Below are 24,122 nucleotides of genomic sequence, written 5' to 3'. Positions count from 1 at the left end.
CGGATGAGGCTTCATTCCAACATGATCAAATGGTAAATTTTCACAATCAACATGTGTGGGCTGACGAGAATCCGCACGCAATTGTACAATCACGTCATCAACACAGATTTTCTGTGAACGTTTGGGCAGGCATTGTTGATGATGTCTTGATTGGGCCCCGTGTTCTTCCACCTACACTCAATGGAGCACGTTATCATGATTTCATACGGGATACTCTACCTGTGCTGCTAGAACATGTGCCTTTACAAGTACGACACAACATGTGATTCATGCACGATGGAGCTCCTGCACATTTCAGTCGAAGTGTTTGTACGCTTCTCAACAACAGATTCGGTGACCGATGGATTGGTAGAGGCGGACCAATTCCATGGCCTCCACGCTCTCCTGACCTCAACCCTCTTGACTTTCATTTATTGGGGCATTTGAAAGCTCTTGTCTACAGAACCCCGGTACCAAATGTAGAGACTCTTCGTGCTCGTATTGTGGACGGCTGTGATACAATACGCCATTCTCCAGGGCTGCATCAGCGCATCAGGGATTCCATGCGATGGAGGGTGGATGCATGTATCTTCGCTAACGGAGGACATTTTGAACATTTCCTGTAACAAAGTATTTGAAGTCATGCTGGTACGTTCTGTTGCTGTGTGTTTCCATTCCATGATTAATGTGATTTGAAGAGAAGTAATAAAATGAGCTCCTACATGGAAAGTAAGCATTTCCGGACACATGTCCACATAAGATATTTTCTTTCTTTGTGTGTGAGGAATTTTTCCTGAAAGTTTGGCCATACCGTTTTGTAACACCCTGTATTCATTTTGTAGCGCACATCATTCTGAAGAGTCTGATACATAAAACATAGATGTTCGAGGAAATGTAAGACATGTTATTTGGTCTTAAGTGTGCCAGAGTGCAGTGCCACACTGACTTCTTTTATCACACGTCACTGTATTTCGCTCTGTGGAATTGAAAAGTGTATATTTTTTACTGGATGCCATCAAACTATATTCAGGACAGTGGAAATTAAAATGTCCTGTGGTGCCTCTCCTGCTCCCAGTCACTCAGTTTGACATCCTGCCCATCTTTAAAAAAGAAAAAAACCTCGCAATTAATACTGGATGGGATAATTTGTAATCGTGAGAACAAGAACTCCTCAGAAAATTTGCACTCTTTATTGCCTGTTAGCTAATAACTTCCTGTTTTGGGTGACGTTAAATTAAATATAGGATACATAAAACCCGTAAAGACAAGAGACAAGCAATACAGTACACATTTCTTCAATCCTTAGCGCCTAGCATTGTTTTCACTCTAATCTTGCTACAGCTTTACATGGCAAGCTTTCCTTTCTGCGAAAGTATCTATTACCTCATCACAATTCGTCAAACGTTTTCCTACATGAAAAATCGAAATATTGTTATCTAATACTGCATAAGCTGTTAATACAAATAGTACCCAAGACTGGCGTGGTTTCTTGATCTGATTACATCTATTTTGTCACTGTCTGCTAGATAAAACAAAATAGGCCTTTCTAACGCTGCAGAAATTTTAACACGCACCAAATAAACAATACTGTTTTGGCACAAATGGTCATTTTTATAACACGACAGAATATAATTCACGAAGACCAACAAAAAATGCCTATTAGGCCTACTACAAGCAAAAAGCTTTCTGTTAGAAAACAGTTTCACATTTCATTCATACGCTCCAGTTTCTCGAGCACGAGATCGAAAAGTAGTAGTACGATATTTTTATATAAATTTGGAATCGTCATCCCTAATTTGTGTGATGTCCCCGTTTCTTCGCCTTCCTAGTTCTAATAAACAATCTTGTCATGACTAATTCTGGAACTATTCCTGCCTTTGTCAAACCTTATTCGCCGGTTAACTTCACTAACCCTGCCAGAATCACTGGTTTAGTTGTCCCTGATTATTCTCCAATTAGGCGTTGTTATGTTCGTACAAACCATTTTCCGTGCTACTTCCAGAATAGAACTTAAGCGGCTGCTAGATGGGGACTGTACAACTGGCCCTTACTAGTGTAGTGATCTGGCCAAAAATTTTCTGACAAAGTTTCATTTTCCTGGATACACTGAGAAGATAATACGTAATCTTCCTTACCTGTTAGTTGTTTATTTCCACTCTGGTAGTCTGAATCTATGGATATCCCTAGTAATTATAACAATGCTGATCATTCACAAACCCAACCAACAACATGATCAGACAGCGATTGGCGTTCACTCGTTCGGCTTTACTCCGCTCCTCTTGTATAGCCCATTCCCCTTTTGCCTGCAGGAAAGTTTATTTCTAGATGCGGCAAGGATTCCCCCGACAGAGACGTCACGTACACCTCTGCTCCAAGATATGAATCATCACACTACTATACATCGAAAGTAGCGATTTGGAAATCAAGTTTCTTGAGTACAAAACTAAAAGAATACTGAATCAGTATTGTGACTGCTCATTCGTCTTTCTTAAATTTTTAATTTTCAGAAAGTTGGACTATTACATTTAAGTACATCCAGTTGCACATAAATTTCAAATTCCACCTGCTAAGGCAAAATTCTTCATTAAATCTTCAAAAAGAGCATGTATTTATCCACAGAACAAACACTAAAGACTGTGGTACACTCACTTTAATTACAGAAAGAATGACAATTTATTAAAATCTAGTATTAGATTTGACAAGAATTTTTGCTAAAATTGACTAATACCTGAATAGGTACAGGTATTCTAGGAAAAAGGGTTGAAAACCACTCCAGTTTTGTCAGGAATGCTCTGAGCATGTCACCAATAGTCATAACTTGGCCACCACCAGCTTTGACATCCATTTCCTGAAAACATACAACACACAACGTTATTTGGCTTTCCTTGAGAAGACAACAAAAGTGAAAGTATCATTTAAAAATGGTTGTTTCACTTTTTAAGTGAGAAACAGGTTATTTCAAAGGTGTAAGTTAGGACCTCAGCTTCTAACAAGGAATACAGTTATCTAGCATATGGAATTTTACAGCTGTTTCACAAGATTAAAGTAGAAAATGAAAATCTGTCCCTCTAAAAACGAAATGCTTGAGTTCAGAACCGCTTTACACAATTGATATGATTCATTCATAGATGAAGCTAGACATGAATATTACCTGCTAGAAGTCTGAGGTGTAGTTTTGGGAGACTTGTATATGCATATATGTTACATAGCTTTCAAGTCAGTTATATTAACATACATTTTATTCATTCATGTTTTTCTTGTTGAAGTACTTGAGAAAATCTGTACCATCAAGCAATGAAATAAACTGAGTGAGAAGAAAGAAATATATGAAACAATGCAAATAGGCTACCAAAGTATACTGTACAAAATTGCTAGTAAGTGACTGGAACTCCAAAAAATATTCAATTATGTGTCCCTTAACATGTCTTAAAGGTGATCATGATCATGAGTAATTGACTAAATGAATATTTTATTTGCCAGATAGTTATATAGTTTCAACAAATTTAACTGGTGACTGATATGTAACACACAAGTACACCATAATCAACTCAACTGTTTATATTTCTAAAGATTCATCAAGAACAATATACAACTTAGTACTTGCAGTTAAACAAGGTTTGAAGCACAAAAGTTGCACTCCGTAATTCTTAGGATGAAGCTGGACTTCGGTCCTGTTGGAACATGGAATTTGTTATTACATTAAATGCAGATAACATGAAAACATACAAGACAAGAAATGAAGACAGATAAGACAAAAAACTTAAGAATCAGTATTAAACATATAATTCATCTTGCAACATTTGCTTCATATTAGGAAGATACATTTACTAACCACATTATTAAAAAAGGGCATTCAAAAACACACAACTGATGAAAAAAGATCTGTGCATTAATACTGTAAAAACAACATATCACAAGAAGAATACATAAAAACACTCCCTAAAGGCAGTTCAATGATATCTGCTGCTTGTTTAATGCTCTCAAGCATTACAAAAGAAAACATCTTCTACCATATTTACATCTTCCTAAAGACAAGTTTCTAAAAAAAGATGTTAATAGACTGGAAGTCACAAAAAGTACTAAATTAATCATGTAAACTGTCACTACATTTACAAAATATGGAATAAAGAATACAAAACCTATTATAGGACCCAACAAGCATCTATAAGTTAACATGAAGCAAGTATGCTGCATGTGAGTCGAAGTGTATGGATCACTACGTTTACATGAGGCTTCCGAAACCGAATTTCATAAACAGATTTCCCAATATCGTTTCTGGTTTGTCACAGCACAATACTGATTCTGGAAATGCAGTTCTAACTGCTGGACATCCTCTTCCAGATCTGATTTTTTTTCCTCCCATGTAAATGCACAACCATTTTGAAATGTGCTTCAGTCAGCAAATTATATCTTGTTTTCAAAATTTTTTGACTAATTTGGATGGAGTGACTTTTTGTGCAGTGATGGAAACATGTAAACACTGATCTGAGCATGAAGTTGTCTACCTCCAATATTTAACTGAAGGGAAAAACAGCCATTGCGCTGACTAAATCAAAAACTGGAAAAACTGATTTTCAGAGGTCATGTACGCAAAACAGCTGATGAATGTAAAATCAATGCATTAACATGTAAACACGACAGTGAAAAATGGTTTCTGAAATTCAGTTTTTGTCTTCCAGAAGCTGCCTCTCATGTAAACTTGGTCAACATAAACCTATATCCACAGCCCTAATAAAATATGTTATAGATTATGAATTCAGAAAAAGGCAACAAACTTTGAAAATGATCATGATGGCGTGTACAAGGTGATTCAATAAACTCATGATCACTAATAGTTTCTGTGGGAATGAGGTAGTGAGGTGCTCTAGTCTATGTTTTGGAACACAATGTGCCTCCACTTCTGTGACCCACCTGTCAGTCAGGCGACAAGAGCAGTAACAGTTTTCTTATTCCTTCCACAGCATGCATATGGATGCAATCATTGGACACACAGAGAATACTTCAAAATTTCTTATTTCATGGTCACATTTTTTATACAACTGATGCATCACAATCTTTATGCAAAGAGAGAAAACATCATTTCTAGCTACACTCTGAGTACATATAATGCTGTGCTACTGTAACTTTTTACTGAATCACCCTGTGTGTAAAAAAAAGAGCAATTCATTAACAGTCTGAGAGATTGCAGTGAAGTACATTAAAATTCCTGGCAAATTCCACTTCTTGTATTCCTACTTAAGTTGTACAGTTAAATCACAAAATGTCACATCAGAGCAGTTCTGTGCGTTTTTATGTCTTCTCTGCAAGGTGTCTATACCTAAACGAAGAAGAAGAAGAAGAAGAAGAAGAAGAAGAAGTAGTAGTAGTAGTAGCAGCAGCAGCAGTAATACTAGTAGCACACAACCAACAGCCTTTTTGACAACAGAAAATCATCTGCAATTTACAAACCTTTCAGAGACCCAAGGATACGGTATGAGGTATCGCATTTGCACTGTATGTGACATGTATGAAAAAAATCCATTGTTGTTTCCTTATCAGACAAGTGTAACAGTGGGTATAGAACATTTAATTCTTTATGAGAAGCAATATAATGAGACTTGGCAGATTTTACTGTTTGAGCAACACATTATGTTATGCTTTTCCAACAACACACAGCATTTGCTGTCTTATTTATTAAATACTCACCAGGTCTAAAAAATGGCGGGAGTTACAACTGTAATATACCAGTTCTCATCTACCAAGTTTGACTGCATCACAGCCACCAGAAAATGACCTGTGCTGCATGCATGCTCATGATTTTAACAATGAGTAATTACCAAACTACATACAAAATCTACACAGATTTTTTCATTGATTCCAAAGCTTTCCCAATTAACAACTGAATATCTGAACAAAGCAGACACTGTCAAGTAATTTCGTGTATTGCTAACTGAAGCTAACAAACAGGTACATGCTGACAGCAAAGTCACATCATTTGCACTGAAGAAGTTTTCACAGGTGTACTGATTTCTTCAGAGCAAAAGGCAATAGGGGTTTTGCTGCCCTGTTGGTTTCTGAGAAGCCCTGATTACATTCAGTTGACAGGTGTTTCAGTTGTTTGGAATCCTGTATTAGATTCACCATTCTGACAGAGAGGTCTACTAACTAAACAACATTTTGGCTTTCATCATATCTTCAAACTTTTTGTAAACCTCTGACAAGCTCTCCTATGCAAAGCTGTTCTAATTTACAGTGAATGCATCTTACAACTGAAAGTAGCTTCCAGGCAAAGAATTTTCTTACAGTATCATCTCTGACCTCACAAATTATGAATGTTAATAAAAAAAAATTTTTTTAATCACATGACAAGCAGGGTAAGAAACTAAATTTTGTTTTCAGTCCATCTTAAAATAATAATCATGTCTTCACTAAATGCACTGTACCTTTCTGACCTAGATGTTTCACTGCTTTTATACCATACCTGGGATCTCATTTACTAAAATTGGTCTTAGTCTCGTCTGGTCAGATGTAATAAACCCAGAATGAGTATATGCCTATATTTAAATCTGGAACTGAATATAAATCCAGTGGAACTAATATGGTCAATGGAACAGTAACCATATTTAATAGTTCCTTAAACATTACATTTTAATGGGATCATTGGTATTTTGTAATTATGGTCCCATCATTTTAGTGGGTCATTTCCACACTCTAGTATTAAATACCCACGACTTCCACTCGAACATATGAAGTGTTATTGGATATCTAAAATCAGGTTTTCACAAGAACATACATACCATAAAAAGATTGGAGTTAATTAGGTAAAAATACTGGCAAGAGAATCTTTCTCGGATACTTTGAAAACAAAACACCAACTGACCAAAAGAAGGGTCTAAAGTTGGTACAAAATAAACAATGAAGAATAGCACACCAAAATATTTTATCTGCTACCAATGGCTTTTTTTGTGTGGTGAAAGTTTCACACACCCTCATATCTATATGCACTAAGCTCAAAGGAGGATCTACCACAGTACTACATTCAGTTTAGCACAAAATCACTTTTTGTAAATTAAAAAGTAAGTTTTAAAATGAACTTTTAACTACTATGCCCGGTACTTGTTTCATTAAATTTCTAAATGCCTGTAATATCCTTACGCACTGTGTTCGTGGGCTGTGCATCTGCAGTACTGAAGTTAAGTAATGCTTCTTAATTGACCCTTGGAAACTATGCCTAGTCTTTTCCTTCCGTGACTGCACAAATGATACAGTAATATTAAGGTTTGTGAATAAAAACTCCCAAAACTACATCACAGATATAAATACAATCAGAACTTTACTTACCCCATATATTTTGACTTTTTTACAGTATGTATAAAGAAATAGCTAACTCTGAAGGAAAAAGTACTATCAATCACTATGATTGCAACAAAATGTAAAAGAATACTTTTACACTCAGGAAAGTAAATTTACATTGCTTAAAATATGATCTTAAAATTAACTGTGTTTTGCCTGGTGAAGCCATTACAATCAGGTGTCACTTCAAATCTTAAATGCCACAAAACAATGATAACTACAATTTCAGAGTAATATCTGAAACGTTTGTATTAATGTCAGTCACTTGGAAAACATACCTCTGGATCTTCCAAATAAGGGTCATACCAGTCCCACAAATCTTGTGGAGGCTGAGTATACCTAAAAATTGCCATATAAATATGAGTCAGTCATGAAAATAAAAATCTGTTTTAAGTAAATTATTTACTTTGTATCCTTAAAAATACTTTTTACTTCCTCAAAGGTGGGGACAGTTGAAGAAATGATATTTTTTCCATTAGTCTAATTGAAGACACACAATTGTGGGTTAAATCAACATGCAAGCTTCTGTATAATGATAAAATTGAGTTCTCTCTGCCATACATCAACTTCTTTTCCTTCATTTAATTCTTAACTGTTTAGAGTTTTGATTACCATTTATATATCTAATTTCTTGACTTTTAGTTTCTGTTTAATATACTGTTCTGAGGCTCCAAGATCTGTGAACTACTTTCTGTTCATGGAGCTTCTTATCCTAATTTTGGCAAAGACACTCATAAACATAAAACTGAACAAACGGAAATGGGTATCAATAGGGAACGACTGCGAGCACAGAAACTAGGAGATCCACTTGATTAAAATATCAAAAATAATATGATCAACATATCTGAAAATTTAACCAGAAAAATAAAATACAACAAAAAGCAGTGGTATTGGGTAATTTCTGTTAAGTGAGGAAAGTAGCTTTTGTTAGTTTTAAACTATATTATATGTTAAATGTACAATTGCACTAAAGTTGTCAATGGCTAGCTAAAGATCTACAGCTGAGGGTGACAACAGTAAAGGGTGTGTGGGTATGAGATTGATATCACCTACATACCAATTTCATTGCAACTGCATAGCTGCATTTCAGATAAATATGCTCAGGAAGTATTCAAAAGTTGTGTGTATTGCAATGTGCAAAACTGTAATTTTTATCTGGAGAATAAACTTTTTTTCCTCTAGATGTAACTTCTCCATGAACACACATTCAAATACCATGACTGTGATGTGTGAAATGTTTGAGAGTTAGCCGTTAAAAAATATCTACTGTATCTGTGCTAGAGCCTGTATGAGAAAACTTATCTCAGCAGCATCTCCATGATAGCAACAATCAACAGTATTAGCTGCTTCCTTCACAGCAGCATGATGTACTATCTACTTCGTTTTATGAAACAAATAAGTAAACCATTATAGATCCACTGTTTTGAAAAGAATGTGAGTGATGAGTTGACCCCCATCTTGTGCAATGTAGTACCCTGGCACAGGAGTAACCGAGAAATCATCACAACAAATCCAAAGAAAATTAACCCAAACATGTCTCTTTCCAAGATAAAACTTCTTTGCACTTAAACTTCACATAAAAAACTACAAGAGAATACAATGTTCCTATCAGTATCGAAGTGAAATGCACTCGGGTACATCGACCACAAGCAGACGTAAGTTACACTATTTGGAGTATGGCAATGTAATGATTTTGCTAAAATATTATCCCATTTTGAGTATTACATTTGCTCTTGCAGTTACCTACAGCTTACGTTCTGCCAAGATTTTCCAAACAGCTTTCCAGCTTTCATACACACTTCTTTTTGTATATTCACTCTGTATGCTATATTTGTGTTCCCATCGAGTCCATCAGTTCAGAGCTTTGCGTGTCCATCTTACATACTATTCAATCACACACAAAATAAACAATTAACACCTTTGTATCATGCAACATTTTCATTTTCTTTGCAGAGAGTGAAGGGGACAGGGTCAAATTTTTTTATGTTGTGTAAAAAAATGAAAATGTAAATTAAGTATTGGTACAAGCTTGATTAGAATCACAATTCTGGAGAAATTAGAAGTACAGGCAAGTGGACTTCAGGAAGGAAAAGGATGAGGGAGGGAGAATTGAGCGATATTAACTCTCCACTATTTAACACATTTTGTAGTAAGGCCCAATGGCTATGTGCGGCTGTTAATTACTCTTCAATTTAATATTAGCTACAATAAGAATGTGAAAGCTACATATCAAGTTGCTAAGGAGCAATATTTTGCATACAAAAAAACGTACTGTGCCGACACATTTGTTTGTGATTATATAAATTGCTTGTTAATTAAGTAATTCCACAAAATAAAACTATTTGGCCACATTTCCTAAAGAAAATGAAACTTACCTTATGTACATAAACCCCAGGCCTCGAATATAAGGTGAATCTGGATGGGTTAAGAGACCATTCACTTGTTTCCTCGTTAACTTTAGCGTAAACAGCTTATATAGCAAACAATAAGCTGTTGAGACAATACCACCTGCACCAACTCCACGAACCTATTAAAACACAGACTTACGTCATTTTACTATTTAATAAATAATTTACTGAAACAATGGTGATTTATAGTAGTCTTTTTTTGTGTGTGTTATACTTTAAGATTCAACAAAATGTGTCAGTAAATTTAAAATTATGACATAAATGTGTCAGTAAATTTAAAATTATGACATAAATGTCTCGGCTCGAAATTCTTGTAAGTGGCTGGTCCTCATACTGTTCAGTTGCAAACGCTCTGTGATTTAGAACTCCATCTCACTTTCTCACACGTAACATAAAAGAAATTTACTTTGAAAGTAACGCTTTTCTAACCACCGTTCGCAATACTATCCAGAGACTGTTAGAAATAGGTTCGATTTACCAGTTGCCAGAGAGCGCCAGAAAACAGGCATTATTGTGCGTGTGCAACTGCAGTGGTGTAGGAAGCCCGCATGTTCGTGTGTATAAAGCACTAAGAGAGCTTACATTACACCATAAAAGGAACAGGGCATTGGAGGATACTCCAAAGAGCACCAGAATTTTGTAAACCATACTAAAATGCATAATTCGGCTTGAAGTGCAAATTGTCTTTTTACAGATTCACAATGAAGTAGGTCCCATTTGATATTAAGCTTTTCAGTGTGGTTTTTGGGATGTAAATTTTCTTGGAGTACCAGTACTCTACGATCTCATTTTTGGTTCTTTATTATGGCATAATGTCATACATGGCAGAAGATGATAACGTGCACTTGGACTTCCACTTGAAATTCAGCGAACAGTTGGAACTAGCCAATACTGTAGAATGAAACACTTCATTTCAAATAAAATGATTGCCTCAGCGGAAAGATTAATAAAGCCATATTTTCTTTAGCAAACTTGCAAAAATAAATTCATTGTTCTGCAAGGCGATTAATGCTTGACTGCTACTAACTTGGAAATAAAATAATATCAGAAAACTGAAACTAATAATATATTTTTGCCCTCCGTAATTATGTGAATGTATTTTAATTCACTTGATAGTTCCTGGCCACAGAAATCCATTTTGTTTTCATTTGACGTGAGAGCTGTACACAAAGAGAAGCAGCGAAATCACTTAACGTAAACACAGGTCACATGGAGACTAACCCCCTCCCCACTACAACTCAGACAACTCTGTGCATGCGCGAATCTGGTAGGTAGGGCGCGCGAGAAAAATTTTTCTCGTTTGCATCTGGATGCTTGCTGCTACTGCCGATATAGCTAACAGCCAAACTTCAAGTAGCGGGAAGCGGGAGAAGGTACTGCTTGTACGTGAGTCAACTGCGCATGCGCAACAGCCCGCTGGCAACTGGTCAAACGACCTTAATGTGAACAGTTGTGACAACATGCTCATTGCAAGCAGTTTATTGTTATGAAGAAATACAGTCTTCGCCCTACGGCCTTTGACAAATTTTTTCTATTTGCAAACGCTTGTGCGTGCACGGTATTTTGTTGTTGTAAATTGCGCATTTCCTTTGCCATTAAAGTTTCTTTTTTTTTCCCCCTCTCGTTTATATTTTATTGCTGCAGTATCATTCTCCAGTAGCAGGATACAGTAACATTCTTTGCTAGAGAATCAATTCTTAAAAGACAAAATTACAAAAATTTAACTGAAAGCTAAAACAATCAAAAATTCCCAGGATTCCGAAAAATTCCCGGGCTTTTCCTGTTTTCTCCCAGATGAGAAAGTTCCCGGGTTTTTCCCTGATTTCCTCATTGTCCCGGGTCGTATACACCCTGTGAGTAATAAATCATCAGATCAAATGAGGTATTAAAGCTTATTTTTGTCTCTGTTCGTAATTCTAGGAATTCTGATTGTAATGCCCAGCATATACACAACGTTCTTACAATTTTTCTTATCTTCACTACAGAGAGGAACGATTACATTTTTATTAATGATTTTTCTGACACTGTTCTCTGAACTCTTATGAATACATTTGTTTACATGTCCACTCTACAATCACATTTTATTTATTTATTTTTATGCGGTCTAGTCACATTAATGTGACAACTGTCTGTGTTTGACATTAAAGTACAACAACCACTCACAGACGGTAGGTGGCAGCATTAGCAGTGGATGGTACATAAAGAGCATCAGGGGGATGCAGAAAAAAGTGGAATCATCATAAAGCGGAAATGGAGCAATTTATCTGATGCCCAAATGAACATGATCACTGGCTTTCGGAGCAAGGGCGGAAGCATTTTCGAAATGGCCAAGTTTGTAAACTGTTTGCATGCCGTTGTGGTTAAAGTACATGGCGCAATCCAAAACCAACACTGAGGCAACTGTGGTGCACCAGGAGTCATAGATAACAGGGGTGAACAAAAATTGCAGAGATGTGTACCAGCAAACTGATGTTCAACTGTTCAGCAACTAGCCACCCAGATGAACCATGGTGATACCAACAGTGTCTCCTCAATGACTGTAAGTGAATGTTGCTGTGTACAGGCCTCCGCAGCAGGTGCCCGGCTCATGCACCCTAACTCACTGCTGTTCATCAGTGACAAAGGCACATCAATACCACAATTGGGACTAGTGGCAAAAGGTGGCCTTTTCAGATGAATCATGTTGTATGCTCCATCAGACAGATGGTTGTTGGTGTGTATAGTGTGAAACATCGAAGTTTTCATTCTTGTTTACATGCTCATCGAAGACTCAATTTCTCTACTAATTGGTAAATAACGTAAAGTAAAGTAAACAAAACATGAACATCAAACAATGTTCCATACTTGGAGCAACTGAAGATATACTCACTCCGCCACACATTCCAGTCTGGCCAGCTGTTTTCCTGCTACCTTTCTCCCATGGTTCTAGATGGGTAACCTTGTAATAAATTTCATCAATGACCTCATGATATGTTTTGAGTTCATATAGATTGACTGAAATCAAACAATGAAATTAAAATAAATCCAAAATTTTAACCAATGTACAATCTTAACAAGTAAAATAAACATAAAAATATAATAAACAGCATGAAAACCGTCACTGTTTAGTTTGGTTAGTTGTTTGTTTACTCTTGCAAAATGCCTTGGACAATTATATTAGTAATACCAGCTTAATACAAAAAGTAAACACTATTGAAATTCCAGAATGGATTTTCACCCTGCAGTGGAGTGTGAAGCGATTTGAAATTTGCTGGCAGATTAAAACCAGTGTCAGACCAGGACTCAACAGTGAGACCTTTGCCTTTCACAGTCAAGTGCTCTACTGACGGAGCTATCCAAGCATGGCACACATCCTGCACACACAACGTTACTTCTGCTTGTACCTCGTCTTCTACTTTCCAAATTTCTTATGCCATGAAGTTGCAAATCAGCAAAAACTCTGCTGCTGGCAGAAAATTCATTCTGGAAACAATCTCCCAGGCTGTGGCTAAACCCCATATTTGCAGTATCCATTCTTCACAGAATGGCAGTCCCACAAGGTATGTAGAACAACTTCTGTGTAGTTTGGAAGGTAGGAGACAAGGTACTGGCAGAAGTAAAGCTGTGTGGCCATGTTGTGAGCTGTGCTTTAATAGCTCGGCTGGAACAGCAGTTGCCCGTGAAAGGCTAAGTTCCCAGATTTGAGTCCAGATCTGCACACAGTTTTAATCTGCTGGGAAATCTCAGTATTTAAATTCGACCAATTCACAAATGTGGGCAAATAATTACTTACTGGTAACGTTTCACAAGTATTTATTCATTATATAGCATGCTCTTTTGGATCATGTTTGGTAATCTCATTACCACAACATTAGCATAGGTAAACCACACAGATATGTTGATGTATTGGATTACTGGTCTTTTACGACGACGTTCCTACCAATAAGGATAATTAAAGAGCACAACAGCCTTTGAAGTATTTTGAAGACAATAGGAAAAGCAAGGTGGGGTACATCCCTTCACCAACATACATCTGTCACTTTATTACCTCACAGACACACTTTGTGATTGTGGGGGCTCTTTGCCAATCAGGTGACACAATGACAGTTTGGTTATATAAATGTGGAACACACTGGTAGTCATTTGGCTACATATTATTCTGCACTTCAAACTAGCCATTTACTATATCAAGCTACTACTACTATCATTTGGATAAAAGTGCACTTATGGGGTCAGCACTGTTGCGTAGCATAGGTTGGCAACAACTCACATGATGAACGATGGAAACTGAATACAACAAATTGAGAGTTGATTATTGGCAGATCTGAATGGTTGTTCACAATTTTCTATGGTTCACACGAAAAGTCATCTGGTATTTTGTTCTATTATGTTAAAATCTAATCACACTGTCACAGAGTCTGGGGAAAAAAAAAAATCGAAATAAGACATACAAGTAGGTTAATACAATAAAGAACTTGGGTTAAACTACAGATCAGTTATGGCAATCATATTTCTGTGTTGAGATCCATTCGATTCACAAGCTTTCAGCCAAACTGTCACATTAAAACCTAACCCAGGTCTCAGGCTATGCTAAAGGTCTCACAGTCAGTACATTTAGTTTCTTTCCACTCACATTCATTGATTTTGCCAACTGTCAATCAAATTGTAACATTTCCAACCTAACATAAGCCTAAGGATCTGCTATAGGTCAGCGTGCCATTGCGTTTAGTTTTTTTTTTTGTCCCCCCCCCCCCCCCCCCACTCAGAAAATAAATATGAAGATCAGCAAGCAAATTTAAAATTTGTAACTACCAGACCAATAAAACTGATTCTGACACTACCCACATTGAAATCAAATGTAATGACTCTGTGTCTTCTGTTAAAAGAAACCATTGGATTCAGTGATTAACAATGGCTAATTTATACTATGACCGGACTGGTTAATGACCAATGTCAATGAATTTCCAACATCAGCAAGCAACACAAGAGCTGTGCCAACACTGTATGTGCATTTTAGCCCAGCACTTGTATATTTGTAGTGTCAACATTGTGCAATCTGTTAAGCTCACTAGTGAAGACGGAGGAGGAGGAGGAGGAGGAGGAGGAGGAGAGGATGGGGGGGGGGGGGGATGCTTTCCCAAAATGGATGAACATTAATTAATAAAGTTATGATCCTGAATCTCTGTTCACTTGTCAACATTTTTAACATATATAACTATAATTAATACACTGACAATGTCCTCGGTGCCAACACAGTAATAAAAAAGGTTGTGACAGATGAATGCAGCAGCCTGTAGCCCTTTTCAAGTATTATTTCAGTTAGCAAAAAGGTGAAATTGGAACCAGTTAAGATAGATCCCCAAAGAGCTTGTCCTCACATTCCTTGAAAGTATAGTCTGGATGTGTTATTACTTGGTCAGCAGGACACTGAAACTTGGTAGGGATATCTTCGATATAAAAATTTGATATCTCAATGTCGAGAAAATTTCCCATGATAAAAGTGAAGTGCTCTCACAAAACATGTTGCAGCAGAAAGCGAACATCGTTGGACTTTTCTATAAGCTAGGGGGAGACAGAAGGATCTACTCATATATGCGTATGAAGCTGGTGAAAAGTGAGACACAATTCATTTCTTGCAGTAATAGATCATTCTCTTTTGCATACTAGCATTATTGGCAAATTAATTATCAACATTACAGAAGGAAAAAAATAAAAGCCTACAATGTGTGGCTTACAGTACCAGTTGCATGGTTCTTTAAAATGGTATTTGCTGGCAGGAGGAAAAGGTTCAAGATCAGATCTCTCAGTAAATTCAGTGACAGTTTTCAAGCTTTTGGTTATATCTCCAATATTTGACACAGTAAAAGTATACACTGAAAAGGGATCGTGATATCCAATACTATAAATTAAAACATTCATGTATGGCAAGGCACCAAGTGTGGCTGCTTCTAAGGAGTCACTGAAAACACAAATGTAGACATGGCAATGTATCACACATCATCACTGTAGGCATCCCACTGTAACAGCGCAGACACCGGCAAGCCGGGACAGCAGCCCAGCAGCAAAACCAGGCCAGTGTCCACTGGCCAATGCCCTAGCAGCTCAGTAGCATTAGCAGAGACACCGCTTCTGCAGATGACACTTCTGCATGTCAACCACATAACCACCGGCCCACCAGTTATGCCATACCAGGCCATCGACCTCACTCCACGCGTCTCGATGCAACCTTGACACTGTGGCTTTCCGAAACTGTCAGCCTGTGGAAATGGGATTTAAATCACCAGGATAAGCCTGCTGCCATGTTGTCACAGCTGACCCATCCAATTACACATGGCCTGTGTCAGTTGTTGCCGGATCTTTGACACTGCCTCTGCAATGTCATGAAACAATTAACGCTGCTCGAGCGTCTGACCTGAGCACGCAGATGTCACCTCGCTGCCGTGCCGCCACCTGGCAGTCGTCAGCCACCATCTGCCATTGTGCTGTGGTAGCTGGATCATCGCTACAGCTCATGGGGAACATCTGTGTCAGTACATCTGTACTGATATGCGAGGATCACCTCTCATCGTCTGCAGTCTGTCTGTTTCAAATATTTTGAACCACGTCTGTCTGTGTCCGACAATAAAGTGTTCTATCAATGGATCAGCTGCCTTCTTTCCCCACTCCATCGCCAACTACCAGCAGAGTGCCACTCACCCACTCCAATCCTAAAGAATACTCCTTACAATGTTGGTGTTTGAATATCTGCCGGAGCTGGAAATCGTCACCCAATGGAACTTCACAGAGGATGAGGTGCAGCAGCAGTGGCGTTCAGCATAAGTTTTCAAGTAAGTACTGGCCTCTCTTGTTGTGTTTGTCCTTTCCTTCCTATTTGCATACACTATATGCTTGAGGTGGTAGTACTGAGCAAAATGTATGTCAGTGAGAAAGCAATAACCCAAGAGACTATTCAGCATCTACTAAATAAGGTAGCTAATGTCAGAGCTAACAATGACACTTTGAGAAGGAAACTAGATCGTCTGAAGGGTGAAAGAAGTGAAGGGTCATCTTCAGGAGTATCTTTACCTATCCTCAATGCTGGTACAGGTTCATTGGTGGCTCCATTTTACGGTAAATCTGGGAAAGACATTTCTGTCTTCATGGACAGTTTGCATACAACTGCGAAATTAAGGAATTGCAGTTATGGACATTTGTTAAGTATAGCTTGCTTGAGACTATTAGGAGGTGTCAGAATGTATGTGATGTGCAATGAGAAATGGACTTTCAGGAAGGGTTACTGGATCATTACAGGAAAAACACCTTGCGGCATTATCGAAAAAGACTTAATGATGTATCACAGAAGCAAGGAGACTCAATAGAGGGTTTAGTGGACTGCATCATAAAAATCAATGTAAATGTGTATGGATTAATGGACGCCCGTACAAAGTCCCAATTTTTGAACAGTCCCCCCCCCCCCCCAATTTTTTTCCACAGTATACTCTAGACACTGTCACGAATGATGATGATGAAATGAGGAGGAAAACACCCAGTTCACGGGCAGAGAAAATCCTCAACCCATATGAAACAAAATAGAGACTCCTCAAGCTGCCTCTTGGGATCAGCATGGTTCTAACGCAATGCATGATAACCAAGGCGCACTGGAGAATAGTATCAGTGAAGTGTGTTTCTTAGAAAGCAATTGAAACTGCAGAACAAGAGGGAGTAAGGAGGTGTATTTCTGGCAAGCGACAGTAGTGTCCATTATAGTTCCACTCAATGATCACGTTACTGGTGGTTAATTTAGGCATCAAGGGCCAGGGGGACCAGTCACTCTGCAAGATCGGTACTGTCTGTCAGCAGGGGGGATGGAACCACATCCACAAACAGCAGCTCAGAATCTGACTGTGTGGGGGGATACAGCACCTTTTTCTTTTGCTCAAGGGGTTATTCGCATTGAGCATGGGGACACATAAGGAATGGACAGCCCGAGGATCCACAGGCCATGGCTCCTTCAGCCACTGTTTGATGCTGGCCCCTGGTCCGGGATGGCCAGTGAGAGGGATCCTGAGAGGGAGCCCTGTTACCGGTAGACATCGAAGAAGGAAAACCCTTTCTGGCTGGAAATGGGAAATGGTTCCTGAAGAAAGTCCCATGAGAGATTAGGATGGACATCTGGTTTGGGGAGGGTAGAGGTGGAGGGGGGAGGATGCAATGGTTGTGATTTTGGCGTAACTGACTGTCATACACACAGGATTGAGGCGTTCGTATTTCTTCCATGCCTCAATATATGACAGGTAGTCAATAAATTTGTATTCCTGGGCCGTGTGCTCTTTCTTGAAAATTGGCAAATGTCGAGGGTGATGTTCCATGCAGTTTATATACAAAGGTGGATGTTCACAACTACCTTCATGGAGTGACTGCCCATAGTTGCCGCATTTTGGGTTTGCCATACAGCAGGATGACGTATGTTCAACATGTAAACATCTGAAGCACCTCATAGGTTGTGGGACATACAGTTTCGCACCGTACCTGTACACCATGACTAGCTTTCTCTGTGACGACATTCACTTCAAAAGGCCATGATAAAAGTGCCTGTATCCGTACAATATCCTTGAGACCTTTTTGACATGATCGATATAATGCATGCCTCACCACCGGTGATTAGTCTGGAGCTCCTAATTTATTTGCTGTTTGTAGTGTAAGTCCTCTGTGGACGATGATTCCTTGGACCATGTTTAGTTTGTGTGGGGCAGTGCCTGAAGAGCTGAAGTCTTGGCAGCAGAGGAAGTTTTAATTAATAATGAACTATTTCCCATTTTTCCCAAAGACTCAATTTCCCCAAATTTGTCTTCAATCTTTTCAATAAGAGTTTTGTTGCAGTAAAGTATACCCATCAGTATGAGTACATTATGGGTATGGGGTGCAGTGCTTCGCATTACAACGCCTGGATTGTCTCTCTCCTCACAGCACAGCCAAGGAAGGTAGTGTCATGGGGCTGAGTCCTTGTGACCACTAGTAGAAGAAACTGTAATTCACTTTGAACAGGGGCTCTTCTCCATGGGTGCCACCTAGCCACAGAAAAGGTTATCTGGCCAGTAAAATATTGCTTGGAGCCCCCCTTTCCAGCCATGACAGGCAGGAACTCCATTGCTTGTTTGGGGAATTTCTAGCTCAGGATAAAACAGATTGATCCCCATATGGTCAGGGACAACCACCATGCTTGAACTTGATAACCCAACCCCAACAGAATGAATACAATGCTGGGTTTCTGGAATAGTAACTTTGCAAGAAACGAAGGGCACAAAGAGAGAAAGGCACAAAACGTGGATTATACACCACACTCTGTGACCTTCACTGCACTTCTGTAAAAATTGGAAAATGCGCAGCATGTCAAACCTAACAAGGGGACCATATGGTTAAAAATGAAAATTGGTAGCATGCTGGAAGGGAGGAAAAGGAGTGTCCAAAATCACAAACCACATCCATGCAAAATCGGCACAAAGAAGACCATCCAATGGAAACGCAGAGAGGAAAAAAGAATGGTAGGAGGATAGACTTTCAGCACAGAAAGAGACATAGGGCTGGAAGGGCTGAGGCCCTGTAGTGGCTAAGCATGTACTCATAAAAGAGATGCGAGACCCCTGAGAGTGAGGAAGGGATAACAAATGTTTCATACGACAATTTAGTCAATAAAGAAGAATCTGAGGACACTTTTTGAATGTGAGAGGGGCAAGTAGGCTGACAAGGAATTTCCTCTTCTCATAGGGTGCGGACAGAGCCTAACCCAGCACCAATTTACAGAGAGCAGAAGATATCTGTATCAGTTCCGGCCGCCAAACGCAAAACCAAGGAAAACATGAGAGCCAGAAAATTCTTGGTTATGGTGCTCCTGAGCCTGTGGGGCAAATCCAGAATGGCAGAAGGTATCAAGGTATGACCTTTGAGTGGTGGGGTAATTTTTATGCAGTACCCAGACATAGTGACCTCTGAGCACCATTGGACATTAAGCCTGGATTTTGATGTATGAACAGTAGAAACTAAGTTCAGCACCTTGAGGATACTTTTGAGAAATTACAAACCATGATGCAAGGCAGGGCAAGACTAAATGCTACTCAAAGTGAATATCTCTATTACAATTAGCTTTTGAACGTTTACAGGAGCAGCTGCGCCAAACCTCAGAATTGTTTTGTGATTTTAGTAAAAAAGGGTCTGGGTAAATGCAGGTGGCAGAATCCTAAAGACAGTATTCGGCACTGCCGACAAAGAAGATGCTGAGGACATAAATGTAGGGTTGCAACAGGTACAGGTAGATGTGGAAGGAAATCAGGAGATGCTTGAAATATGCAGCACGCAATTGGCCAGCCTAGACCAAGACGTGGAGAACAATACCCAGCACCATGGCTGCCATCCTCATGACACACACCCGAGAGTAAGCAGACACAGTAAGTCATAACTTAGAAGTTTTCAAGGACCACTTGTAAACTGTCAAAACACAGCTAACCATCATGAGGTTTTTTTCACACTTGCTGAAAGTAGTACTTTCACTAGTATCAAAGATTCAGAACTGCTGGAAGCACCCCTCCATGCGATCCATGGGCATTTGACCCTAGTACTTTTGCAACCAAGACCGCCTCTGGCAGGGCTATGCAGAATTCGAGTAAAGTTACCAATCCCATTAGAATCATTAGCAGCAGTGGAGGAGGAATCATTACCATGTTATTACCTTCTGACCAACATAACCTGAACACAAGTAGGAACCAGGTTGAGAATATAGATACAGATTCCACTGACCTGTGAAGATCGTCAATTTGAGTCCTTCGCATCAATGCCCGCTCAATATCTTGGAAATTTGTGCCATTACGGGTATATGAAATATTATTTGTATCATCGACAAGAAGTCTCATGCTCTACTTACCACTGCAGAACTATTACACTACTGAGGTAGGCAAGTCACCATTTGCCCAACAAAGCAAACACACACTCAATCTGAGTCATGTGAATACACTTTGTTTTGTTCTGAGAAGCCTGAGACCAAATGCCCCAGGAAGGCAATTACAAGTGAAACCAAATTTTCCCAGAAGATAACGTCCACTTGCTATACTCAGTACTGAAACTGATAGTAGTCACTGCCATCTCTTACGAGCAAGAATATTTTGGCTGCACCCAGCACACAGAGCTACGCGCTCCATGCCTGCAAATTTAGCACAGAGTGCTTCTTGACATACAGAACAATGAATCCCATCTGCCAATTGTTGAACATTTTTTCTCAGTAATCGTCAGCTAAATCTTTAAACTCTTTCTGCACGATGTAGTAATGCTGTTCCACAGCAAACTGTGATACCCGTTTATAACGTGACTGTGTATTGCGTAATAGATATTGAGAATTATTCTCCTTTTCCTCTGTCATTCCCATTCATATTTAAAGGCTTGTGATGATAGATTGCTAGACTGCCTCTTTTCGTGGAAAAAGCCACTGGACCTGTGCACTACTTTTACACCACAAACAAATAGTGAAGGGTAAACATCACTGACAACGTAAAGGATTGCTAATGAATGGTACTCGATGCGACATTTAAGGTCTCACTTTCAGATTGTCTGCCACCATTACTGGAACCGCAATTCTAAACACCAGCCACTTATCAGTGCCCTAGCTCTCTTGGCTAGCTGTACACTTCCTCCATTGCCACACCACTCTGCTTGAGTGTGACAAGGGGGGAGAGAGGGAAACTGCAAATGTGCCATATTTAAATGGGAATGCTGACACACTATATATGACTTGGTTTCCCATTTCATATTTCTCAACAGCAAGTATCACAAACAAAACATACTTTTGTTGTTATTTAATTATTTTTGGTGCACTGGAGGCGTAATATAATTTTTGTGTGTTACAGAACATCAGCATATGTACAGAGACAGAATTTAACAGATCTTCTCTAGTCAGGCTGCCACCTAATTGTGGCCTATTTATTTTCACAACAGAATAAAAACCTTTCACGCGCAAATACTGATTGAAAAATTGATATCACATTTACTATTATAGAGACATGGAAACTCTTCCCGAGGAAGACAATGTACACCTCCAGGACAGGTTTAATGTAAAAGAATTTGTCTTCTAGTTGGAACTAACAATGCAGATTGTTCACTTCCATGTGCATATCCACATATTCAGGGGCACTTGCAACTGAAATGACAAATGGTTTTGAAAACAGATTGGCAGTAAAAACTTTAGAAAGGTATCCATTTAATTCTTTCAAGGGAAAAATGATTTCTTCAAACCTCGTGATTTCTTTAATGCCAATGAGACAAAGGAATGGACAATGTTTCTTGTCACAATTTGTCCCTTACATAATGCAATTTTCTTTTTAAACATATCACCAAATTAGAAATAAGTTGTTTCTTATCTTGCTCTCTCTTACCATGGGCAGTGTGCAGTTAAGACCACTTAAAATGCAAGGTCTTCAATCCATTCTTGTTTTAATTTTCATTCATGCGCTCATTTTTCCTTTATAAATTCAACAACAGTGGGTTTTAAATCGAAAAATCATTCTGGGCTTGCCACTTGACTTAACCAATGTACTTTGCAGTAATGAATAGAGTCTCCATACTCTTCTTTCAATTAGACTGAAAGGTGTTGCAACTGACACGGAATAATATATGTGACTTCAGAAAATTTGCCATTCGTACCACCAATTTTGTCACGTGCTTCATGCCTGCAAATATAGCACAGAGTGCTTCTTGACATACAGAACAATGAATCCCATCTGCCAATTGTTGAACATTTTTTCTCAGTAATCGTCAGCTAAATCTTTAAACTCTTTTTGCACGATGTAGTAATGCTGTTCCACAGCAAACTGTGATACCCGTTTATAACGTGACTGTGTATTGCGTAATAGATATTGAGAATTATTCTCTTTTTCCTCTGTCATTCCCATTCATATTTAAAGGCTTGTGATGATAGATTGCTAGACTGCCTCTTTTTGTGGAAAAAGCCACTGGACCTGTGCACTACTTTTACACCACAAACAAATAGTGAAGGGTAAACATCACTGACTCCCCCAAGTCTGCCAAACTGAAGAAAGTCGTGCCAACTGAAAAATCCTGCACCACAATGCTAAACGAAATTTCGTGCTTTACTGAGTACTTCCAAAAAGTACCAAGTAAAGCCAAACCTCGTCCCACACATCGTGCTCGCATGTAATTTGGCATGCTGTGGCCAACATTGCTTTAACACATGTAACAGTTTCCCTTTCCTATCCATTTACTATACATGTCTTTAATACCTGTGCCCACAATGGGTCTTGCTGCCCACAACATCCTGGCTCACACAAAGCTAGTAATCATATGTATAACAATAATGGCAATTTCTGGATGGACGCAACATAAGGGAAGGGCAGCCAATCACCTACAGCAGATCACGCATGGAGAACAGAAACACATAACAGAAAACAGCATTCACACTAGCTTTCAAGCACTAGCTCTTTTCCTAGCAACAGTAAACCTATTCACAGACACACTACTACACAGACAGCTAAATGCGCATTCCCATTGCCACGGCAAGTAATCATTTGGTATTTTAACACTTTTGGAGATGGATTGGCTTACTTTCATGTTGCTGTTTCTTAAATAGAGCACTATTTAAAAGATTTTAATCATGTTCTAGAGCTCCTGCATTTTCTCGTAACTTCAATGTAAGTACGAAGCTACTACTCAAGACTGCCTAGTCACTTTTCACAAATTGAAAAAAAAAAAAAAAAAGTAAACAAGTATTGTATGCATTCAATTCCTGCTATTATGGTCTACATTTCAATATGGTTGAAGACTTGTATTCAACACTGTACGTGTGTATTTGACTTATACAATTTATATTTTATAACAAGCAAACAGAGAAATAATGTGTGCATGACTGGGTCAGCTTGAAATAAATGAACTTTAGCAGGCACCCCTGACAAAGTAGAGTACCGTGATTTTCTGCTGAAGGCATCCACATCTCCTCTGCATGCCACTTACATTGAGGCTTTAGTTTTTTCTTTTTTTTTTTATTGAGGGTTACACCTTTATTACAATGTGGTGAATGAAGTCTCCATTATCCATTGATACAAAATATTCCACTGTCATTCTAACAGTGTCTGACATTTTTGCAGATAATTGGTGGTACCCAACTAGAGCTTGGATGTCTGTTTCCTCAATCTCGTAACTAACAATGGTTGATTGGGATAGAATGTTTTTCTTTCAGTTTTACACTACACTGTTAATTTGCACACAATGTGTGCACACTACCCTCCCTCCAACAATTAAGACTTGAAAGGGATAACATTAATACAGTGCTGTGAATACTATATCCTGCCACCTGATCCCCAAATTTCTACCGGTTTAAACATTATATTATGGACCACCCATCTGAAGTGCTGAAAAACCTACCTACCTACCTACCTCTCTCTCTCTCTC

The 24,122-nt window shown here is 38.7% G+C and overlaps 1 protein-coding gene across 1 annotated transcript in view; it reads right to left on the bottom strand.

Annotated features, from left to right (window-relative positions):
- Positions 1-24,122, bottom strand: part of LOC126185019 (pre-mRNA-splicing factor 38B-like) — an 80,289-nt gene that overhangs the window by 29,554 nt on the left and 26,613 nt on the right. The window contains exons 3-6 of the mRNA XM_049927743.1: positions 12,589-12,713; positions 9,687-9,838; positions 7,590-7,650; positions 2,708-2,827 (exon numbers count right to left, since the gene is read on the bottom strand). Coding sequence (XP_049783700.1) covers positions 2,708-2,827; positions 7,590-7,650; positions 9,687-9,838; positions 12,589-12,713 — 458 coding nt within the window. The remainder of the gene's footprint in view (positions 1-2,707; positions 2,828-7,589; positions 7,651-9,686; positions 9,839-12,588; positions 12,714-24,122) is intronic.

This window comes from Schistocerca cancellata, chromosome 4 (genome assembly GCF_023864275.1).
Source record: "Schistocerca cancellata isolate TAMUIC-IGC-003103 chromosome 4, iqSchCanc2.1, whole genome shotgun sequence".
Classification (NCBI taxonomy): Eukaryota; Metazoa; Arthropoda; class Insecta; order Orthoptera; family Acrididae; genus Schistocerca; species Schistocerca cancellata.
The sequence above is the reverse complement of the archived record's forward strand: the minus strand, read 5'-3'. Positions and strand labels throughout refer to the sequence as shown.